Below are 9293 nucleotides of genomic sequence, written 5' to 3'. Positions count from 1 at the left end.
TCTTTCTTCGCTTGTTGACACCAGTGTTATTTGGCTCTTTCTGTTTTGTTTTTTCTTTTTTTTTCTTTTTTCCGTGTACACCTAGAGGAGATTTGTAAATTTACTGATGATAAGTGCACATTTTACAGTTGACATCTAAAAGGCTTTCAGTTTAAATATTCACAAAAATATCACTTTCAGTGAATTTGTAATAGTAAAATTTTAAAAATAAAATTTATTACATTTTAAATGGAGCCAGTGACTCTAAATGATACATTTGATATTCATTATCATCTGTTATAAAGTATATGAACAAGTTCTTGTTTTGCAGTCAGAAATTGCATGTATTTTCTTTGTCTTCAAATCTTAGTCCTACTGTACCTCCTCCCTAGAATTCTATCCTAGTTGCAAAGTCCTTTATTTATTTATTTATTTGACAGGCAGAGTTAGACAGTGAGAGAGAGAGACAGAGAGGTCTTCTTCCGTTGCTTCACCCCCTAAATGGCTGCTATGTCCAGTGCGCTGCACCGATCAGAAGCCAGGAGCCAGGCGCTTCCTCCTGGTCTCCCACGCGGGTGCAGGGCCCAAGCACCTGGGCCATTCTCCACTGCCCTCCCGGGCCACAGCAGAGAGCTGGACTGAAAGAGGAACGACCGGGACAGAATCTGGTGCCCCCACCAGGACTAGAAGCTGGGATGCCGGAGCCACAGGCGGAAGATTAACCTAGTGAGCCACGGTGCTGGCCCTTCCTCAATTATTTTATAAACAAAGTATTGGCTGTACCTGAATTTTGAACTATCTATAGTCATTTACCTTCTGTACACCTGCAGCAACATTTTGAATTGTATCTTTGTTACTCCAGATATTTAACAGACACAAAGTCAGGGTGAATGAGAGGGGCACGTTTCCTTGTCTAGGTGAGTAGGCAGTGGGAGAGTCTGTCCCTCCATGATGTTTCTCAGAAAGAGCAATTTTCGAAAAAAGTCTGTGGTGGTAAAGGATCTGAATTTATCATTCCTTGAAAGTGTTACCTGCTGGGTCCACGCACATCTTGGCGTGTAGACAGTAATTAGAGATCAGTCTTACACTCGACTCTCCCCTACCTCGCCTCTCCAGGAAAGTATAGATTGCAGTTTGCAGAAATATTCTATGAGGGATCTTAACAGAGTTCATAAAAATGCATGTTATCAAAAAATATGCAGGGATTTCAACTTTTTTTTGCACCAAAATACCTATCCGTTGATTCTGTTTGTCCTCAAAGTATTTCAAATACTTCTGTAATTTCTTTTCTAGGAAAGAAGATGAACATTCTTCTTTTTCCATGATGTTCCCCGTCTTTCACAACGTAGTCAGGCCTTTTCTGTCACAGGCAGGCACTAGTCACTGAAGCCTAGCTACTATGCCCTCCCCATGCCACCTCCTCCTCCAGCCCTCCTCTCAAGCTGTCCACCTCACCTGCCAGGAATAGGAAGTACGCCCACGTCCTACACACAAAGGCTGGGCCTAAACTTTCAAGTGATATCTTGTAAGTGCTTGTGCCTCCCCAGGGGAGGTTCTGGTCCTTTCAGTGACTCATTGCAATGTGTTCATTGGTTGTCCCCCCCAAAATAAGTGCGCATCCTAACCCCTAAATGTTTAGATGTGACATTATTTGGAAGAAGGGTCTTTATTTCCACTAACATTCCTCCTAGGACAAAGTCAAGGTTAGGTTCCTGGGGGCCTCTGGTTTGCAGTTTCATCAACTGGTCATGATATAACCTTGTTTTACGTGTGTTTCTATTTAAAGACATTTGAATTGATTTATATTGTTGATTCATTAAATTTAAAGTCGTGGTCCACAATACTATAACTACTATAACTCATATCTGAATGAAGCTTATCTAACACGTATTTTTGCCATAATACACATTGGTCTTCTGGTGCTTAGTAACACTGGAGAATACTGTAGCATCATGCTTGGGGACATTTTATTTGTTAAAAGTTTTACTTATTTATTTGAAAGGTAGAGAGAATCCTCCATCTGCTGGTTTACTCCTCAAATGGCCACAATGGCTGGGGCTGCGCCGAGTTGAAGCCAGGAGCCTAGAACTCCATCTGGGTCTCCAACGTGGGTGGCAGGGGCTAAAGCACTTGGGCCATCTTCCACCAGCTTCCCAGGCACATTAGCAGGGAGTGGAAATGGAGCAGCCAGGACTCTAGCTGGTACTCATATGGGATGTTGGTGTCACAGGCTGGCCCCACGGTGCCACAAGTCTTTTTTTTTTTTTTATTTGTGAGTGCCCTCAGAAGCATCATGTGTGTAAACATTTGCCCGATGCCCAGATTTTTTTTAGAACATCGTAATTAATGTGGCTGCCATGCAGCTGGAAATAACACACATTGAAATTATGGGAAGCGAGCAGGGGCAGGTTTGTCTGAATCTCTCTGAAGCAGCGTCTGGCCCATGAGGCAGGGTCTGCCACCAGACACAGGCAGGGCTCATCAGAGGTGGATGTGCAGCTGTGGACTTGCAGTCCACTCCCAGACTGGGCTGCTGCTGGTGGTGGAAGGCAGGAGATAGACAAAGGCGCAGGTGCTGACTCAGCTCCACCCCCAGCTCTGGTCCTTCCCTTTCTCTCTTTACCCAGCACTGGTCTGAGGATGTCCGTTTGTCTTATTTATTTTTTTTTAAATATTTTTTAGTTTTCTATGGGAGGCAGAGATGGAGTGCAAGAGTGCTCCTGTGCACTGGTTCACTCTCCAAATGCCTACAGTTGAGGGTAAAGTCAGGAGCCAGAAACTCAAGCCAGGTCCCCCATATGTGTGGCAGGAACTTAACTACTTGTGCTAGCACTGGCTGCCTTCCCCAGGGCATGTTAGCAGAGAGTAAGAATCAGGAGTGCAGCCGGGACTTGGGCCCGCACACTCGAATGTGGGATGTGGGCATCCCAAGTGGTGTCTTAATGGATCTGCCACACTCTCAGCCCTGATGCTGTCCCTTTCGATGGTGAAGCTGGACTGAGCGGGGTTTGCTGCCAGAGGGCCTTGCAAATGACATTAATCAGAGGTACTTTTCATGTATTATAGGAGAAGGTAGGTGGCAGAAAGAGTCTCTCACAACTCTGGCCACAGATTATGTAGATTAAAAAGGCAATACTTTTTCTACTATATAGGTTGTATATCCTTTATCCAAAATACTTGAGACCAGAATATTTGGGATTCCAGATTCTGTTGGGTTTTGGAATATTTGTAGGTACATAATGATTTATCTTGGGAGTGGGAACCAAGTCTGAGCATGAAATTCATTTGTTTTGTGTACACAGAGCTGGAAGGTAATTTTTAAAAATACATCCTTTTTAGTACAACTGTGTTTTGACTACAACGTGTCAAGTGAAGTCAGGTGTGGAATTTTCTACTTGTGACATCGTGTCTGTCCTCAAAGGCCTTGTATTTTGGAGCACTTAGGATTTTAGGTTTCAGTTTAGGGGCGCTCTACCTGTACTAAGGGTCACATTAGGAGGTGGCAGTGGTGAGAGTCTCTTGGGAAAATTATGCATTGGGTCCTCCCCCTCACTTCTTGGAGGATTTACTCTGGAGTTTGGCTTGGTTTTCTCAAGACTTCCATTTCGTCTTGGCAAATGATTGGCAAAGCGCAGCCTCCCCTGGCACATGCAGAGAAGACACAGGAGCTCATTGGATGAGTCTGATCACTACTCTCCATAACATCCCACTGTGGGATGAGGCTGCTCTCTCTTCTCATTTTACTGAATTGATTAAAAAAAAGAAGCTGTGGGGGCTGGTGCTGTCATGCAGTGGGTGAAGCCTCTGCCTATGATGCCAGCATCACTTATGAGCACTGGTTGGAGTCCCAGCTGCTCCACTTTTCTTTTTTTTTTTTTTTTGGCATTTAAAAAAATTCATTTGACAGAGTTACACACACACACACACACACACACACACAGAGAGAGAGAGAGAGAGAGAGAGAGAGAGAGAGAAAGGTCTTCCTTCTGTTGGTTCACTCTCCAAATGGCTGCTATGGCCAGCACTGCACCGATCCGAAGCCAGGAGCCAGGTGCTTCCTCCTGGTCTCCCACGCGGGTGCAGGGCCCAAGCACCTGGGCCATCCTCCACTGCACTCCCGGGCCACAGCAGAGAGCTGGACTAGAAGAGGAGCAACCGGGACTAGAATCCAGTGCCCATGAGGGATGCTGGCCCCGCAGGCAGAGTGTTAACCAAGTGAGCCACAGTGCTGGCCCCAGCTGCTCCACTTTCAATCCAGCTCCCTGCTAATGCTCCTGGGAAAGCAGCAGACGATGATCCAAGTGCTTGGGTCCCTGCCACCCATGTGGGAGACCTAGACAGAATTCCAGGCTCCTGGCTTCAGCCTGGGCCAGGCCTGATTGTTGAGGCCATTTGGGAAGTAAGCTAGTGGATAGAAAGTCTCTGTCACTTTGTCTTTCAAATGAATAAATAAATAAATCTTTAAAAAAAAAAACAAACAAGTTTAGGTCATTGTGAAAAGAGAGCCCTAGTGACAGAAATGAAAGAAGTAGGAGACAGGGGTACTTGTTTAAAAAAGGAAGTTCAGAATTGATAGAAAGTCCTATTCAGAGGTGATTCAGATAGGTGATGTGAGCTAATCTACCCTACACTCAATACACAAGTAGGAAGAAGTGATGCATTCTGGTTTTTGCTAGTGTTTGTGCCAGGGCCAACACTGCTCCAGTGTGAAAACAACTAGTGGCCGTAAAATGTTTGAGAGAGAGGAGTCTAAGAAGTCTTAAGTTTCTGCATAAGGTGGAGATAGATGAGAAAAAAGGGACAAGGGACATATTAAGTATTTCTGTGCTCACAATTCTGGGGATTCATAAGGGTCTTGAGCTGTGTCCATTTGGGATACTGAGACATGGCTCCAATTTCTGAATTAGATGTGGTGGTAGGTGCCCCTCATGGACTGACTTCTGTTTAAGGACTTTCGTAGAGGATTTAATGCCACTTGTAAGCTGTGACTTTGAGCACCTTAGTTAATCTCTGTTTCCTCATCAGTAAAAATGAGAGTAATAGTATGCCCCTCACAGGGTGACAGGGAGGAGCAAGTGAATTAATATATGTAATTTCCTGAGAATGTGCCTGGCATGTAGTGAGCACTGTGAGTGTTAGAAATCATGATTATACCTTGTTTGGCCATCTCAGCTATCTCCCCCTATTGCTCATCTGTTCATCTCTCACTGACAGGTTGCAGGCTTGGTAAAGTTTCCAGTCTCCTTGGTAGATCTATAGAGAAGCAGGCATTTTCCTATGAGCCAAGCTGGTTTGGGGTTTGGTGAAAGGCTGGTCACGATCAGTGATTGCTTCAAGTCTATCAGTAAGGCCTTGAAGAAAGGGGTAAGACATCTGGTCAGTCTTCATGGAGTCCCTACATCTAGTCATTACCACAGCTTAACCTTGCCAGCTTCATGGTGATGTCTTATAATAGAAGCTCTTCAAGAATATTTTATTTTTATGTTTCTTTTCATTTTATTTGAAAGGCAGAGAGAGAGAGAGAGGGAGAGAGAGAGAATATGCTTGTATCCACTGGTTCATTCCCAAATGCCTGCAACAGCCAGAGTTGGGCCAGGCTGGAGCCAGGAGCCTGGGCCTTGGTTTGGGTCTCCTAACAAGATGGCAGGAAGCCATGAATTTGAACCATCAACTCGCTGCCTCCCAGGATGCACATTAGCAGGAAGGTAGATCTGAAGTGGCTGAGCTGGAACTCAAACAAGACACCAAGATATGGGATGTGGTTGACTTAACTACTGAGCCAAACACACACCTCTGTGGTGAATCTTAATGTTTTAATTTTTACTCATTAGCGTAAGTTGGGTTTCTGTCTCCTACATAAGAAAGGTGTGCCATTACTTTTTTTTTTTTAAGTAACATAAGTCCAGTTTTCTTGAGAGTATGATGGGAATATTAAGATACTGCTGGGGCCGGTGCTGTGGCATAGCAGGTAAAGCCACCGCCTGCAGTGCTGGCATCCCATATGGGTGCCAGTTCGAGCCCTGGCTGCTCCTCTTCCAATCAAACTCTCTGCTATGGCCTGGGAAGGCAGCAGAAGATGGCCCAAGCCCTTGGGCCCCTGAATCTGCTTGGGAGACCCACGAGAAGCTCCTGGCTCCTGGCTTCGGATCAGTGCAGCTCTGACTGTTGTGGCCAATTGGGGAGTGGACCAGTGGTTGGAAGACCTCTCTCTTCTTCCCATCTCTCTGTGTAACTGACTTTCAAATACATAAATCTTAAAACACCTCTAAAGCAATATCTTTTTTATCAGTTATCTTCCTCCATCATTCACATTTTAGTATAAATCAGTCCTGATCCAAACTCTTTTAGTTTCCAGAGTAACACCTGCTACCAAGTGAAGGCTGAACAGGTTTTCGGGATGGGAGGATAAAGAAGTTCAAGAGTTTCTTTGGGTAGCGTCAAAGCACTCTGTGCCAGCAACTGAGGACTTTGAAAAGGTAGGAAGAAATGGGGAGAGCAAGAAAACGCTTTGCGGAGGCTGGAGGCAGAAGGCGGATGACAGGTGGTGACCCTGTGTCCTCCACACCGAAAAGCCTTCTGCATAGTTCTGCATCTCCAAAGAGCCTCTGACTCCGGAGGCCTCTCAGAATGTGGGCCTGGGGTGGGGGTGGGGGCGCAGGTCAACACGATGCGGGTTGCAGCAAAGTCTCCGTGGGAACTGGGACCTTGTGGATCCCGGGTCCCTCAAAGGCACGTGTTCTCCCAAAGTCAACCTGCTTAGGTCACAAATTGACCTCTCATAACTGCAGTGCGGGTGTAGACCTTGCCTTCTCTCTGGAATGGATTCTGAGGTCGCACACCAGAGGCGTACAGAAATCGCTGCAGGATGGGAAGTGTGGGGAGTCTTGGGGGGAACAAACGCTGCTGCCTTTCCCTGACCCCCTGAAGGGGAAGACAGATCGCTACCCACCTGGGTTTGGAAGCTCTGTCCTTTGGAGCTGGAGCCAGGCAGGCTGGCGAGGTAGCTAGGTAGTCAGGCATCAGCTCTGAGACCAGAGCCCCTGGCTCTCCCCGCCCATTTCCCGGGAACTGAATGACAATATAGCAGCAAACAAACTTTCCCTCTCAAGGTAGGTAATGGAAGAGGAGCGTGAGCCTATTCCTTGGGGCTCAGCCCGCTCCTCCCCACCGTGCCCTGGGGACCAGCCAGTGAGGAAAGAACTCAGCACTAAGGACCACTGCCCCAATGTGGGTGCCAGGAGCCCTCGGAGCCCTCCCCAGAGCAAGTGTCCACCAAGCCCAGAGATCTCGCCAAGCCCTTTGCGAGATCGACTCCCACGCCCGCCGAGAGGGTCCTGCGAACAGCAGGTGTCACCCTTTTGCTTCCAAACCCCAACTGCCTTCAGGTGCGTCGCGCACTCTCCAAACTTGGGTGTTGAGAGCTGCGGCCTCGCGGGGTAGCTGGGCCCATCTGCTCCCCGACAGCGCGTTCCCGTGTGGTGTGGGGTCGCACCTGTCCCTCGGCGCTGCCCCGGGGAACTGGCGGGGTGAAGTTCCGGGCAGCAGGTGTGTGCAGACGCCCCCGGGGAGTCTCAGAGGCCGGAGACGGAACTAGCACGGGAGAGGGGGAAGGCAGCGTGAGATTCCAAGTCCCTCCTCCTCCCCCTCGCAGTTTCACGGCGGGAGCGGCGCGGCGCGGTGCGGAGGAGGCGCGGCTGGGGGCTCCGCACGGAAGCGCTGGGACCATGGCCTCGCCCTCCGCTGGGGCCCAGGTCCCAGCGCGCCTGCAGTACGGCGTTCAGCTGCTCTTCGTGACCGAGGAGCAGTTCTTCAGCGCTGGGCAACTCTCGCCTGCCAACTCGCAGACTCTGCGGCTGGAGGTGCTCTTGGCAGAGGACGAGGCGACCGCGATGGTGATTGACGGTGAAGTACTGGCGCCACCCACGCGCGCGAGTCCTGCTCGAAAGTTGCGGCCCACGTGCGCGCGAGTGCGGTTGTAGGCGTGCGGTGCGTGTGTGTTTAGCTCGGTGTGCTATAGCAATGTAGGAGTGTGGGCGCACTTGTGTAGGAGCGCAGGTGTGTGCGCTCGGCGCGAGTGATGAAGGCGCAGGTGTTTGGCCCTGAGAGGGTGTATAAGGGAGCAAGTGTGTACCCCAAGCGCGGTTACGTGGGGCCGCTGTGTCCATACGGTGGTGAGTACGGTGGTGTTCGTCCGCCGTGTGCGTACAAGAAAGTACAGCTAGTGCACTTCTAGTATCGCCCAGCAGGTGTGCATCCCGTAAAGCTTGCTGGCAGGGATAACTTTCTGGTCCTATAAACGCCCAACTCGGTCCCGCTATATCTTTATTGCTCTCAGAGAACTTCGGAGCTGCAGGTAAGAGGCCTGGAAACTGGTTTGAGTCTTCAGTTGGAGCTGCCAGAAGTGAGGCCCAGAGGAGAATCAAGTTAGGAGCAGAGCAGGTCAGGAGCCCGAGTCTTCCTACTTTCTGGCCGGTTGTTTCCGGTTCCCTGTTCAAGACCACTTTGCAGTCACAGCTCCAAGTGTCTCGTGGGGGTGAAGTTTAGGGAGGACTGAGCAGGTGTATAGCGTTCTCAGTGGCTGGCATGGCCAAGGCCACGTCCTTTCGCCATTACTTGTTGGTTCAGGAAGTAAGTGTCACAGAAATGGTGCAAACTCAGACTCTGGGCTGGGTGAGCTGTGGGCAAGTTAGGGGAGAGCTTCAAACCTTTGTGGGACCCCGGAACGTTCCGCGGGTGTATGGGAACGAGTAGATACTGGCTTGAAGAAATGTGGTGTGCATTTGGGCAGGAAATCTTGCGTTTTCTGAGGGTTTCACGCCCTGCTTCTAGCTCACTGAGTACGGCGTTCTGGCGGCTGTGGCGAGCAGAGCAGGTCTCTTTGATTTTTATGACTCAAGGCTTCCGTGGTTTCTCCCCACCCTAGCTTCTAAGACTGTGTAGCGTTTCAAGTTCTGTGCTGTGGGCTCTTGTGAGAATTTTAGGGGAACTGTCCTCACCGAAAAGTAGGATCCAAGCTCCTTGCTTTATTTTCCACACATTAGAACAGTGTCAGACGTGTTGTAGGAAATTAGTAAGTGGTGGCTGCAGAATGAAAGAATACCTTGGAATCTGTCTTCTGCCTTTACCGTAGACCAGGATAGGGGAGTCTTAAAAGAAATGGACTGTGGTTTGACTCTCTTAGGAGCTTGAGGCTTGGTAAGGGACCAAAAGCCTTACTCAGTTACTTGTTGATTTTTCTCCTTTGGAAGCAGGAGGGGAAAGGGAGTGGGTTTTAATGTTTTTCCTGGGATTCTGAAACCTAAGGTGCTAGAAAA

The 9293-nt window shown here is 48.7% G+C and overlaps 1 protein-coding gene across 2 annotated transcripts in view; it reads left to right on the top strand.

Annotated features, from left to right (window-relative positions):
- Nucleotides 1-6464: 6464 nt before the first annotated feature.
- The window catches only part of LOC100352221 (histone-arginine methyltransferase CARM1), a 364053-nt gene continuing 361224 nt past the window's right edge, over nt 6465-9293 (top strand). For both annotated transcript variants that reach the window (XM_070051461.2, XM_089316607.1), the window contains exons 1-2: nt 6465-7524; nt 7631-7881. In XM_070051461.2, the coding sequence (XP_069907562.2) occupies nt 7205-7524; nt 7631-7881 (571 nt within the window). In that variant the 5' untranslated portion in view covers nt 6465-7204. The remainder of the gene's footprint in view (nt 7525-7630; nt 7882-9293) is intronic.

This window comes from Oryctolagus cuniculus, chromosome 1 (assembly GCF_051225735.1).
Source record: "Oryctolagus cuniculus isolate XC-2025 breed Fujian yellow rabbit chromosome 1, ASM5122573v1, whole genome shotgun sequence".
Classification (NCBI taxonomy): Eukaryota; Metazoa; Chordata; class Mammalia; order Lagomorpha; family Leporidae; genus Oryctolagus; species Oryctolagus cuniculus.
Note: the sequence above shows the minus strand (reverse complement) of the source record. Positions and strands in the feature narration are given on the sequence as shown.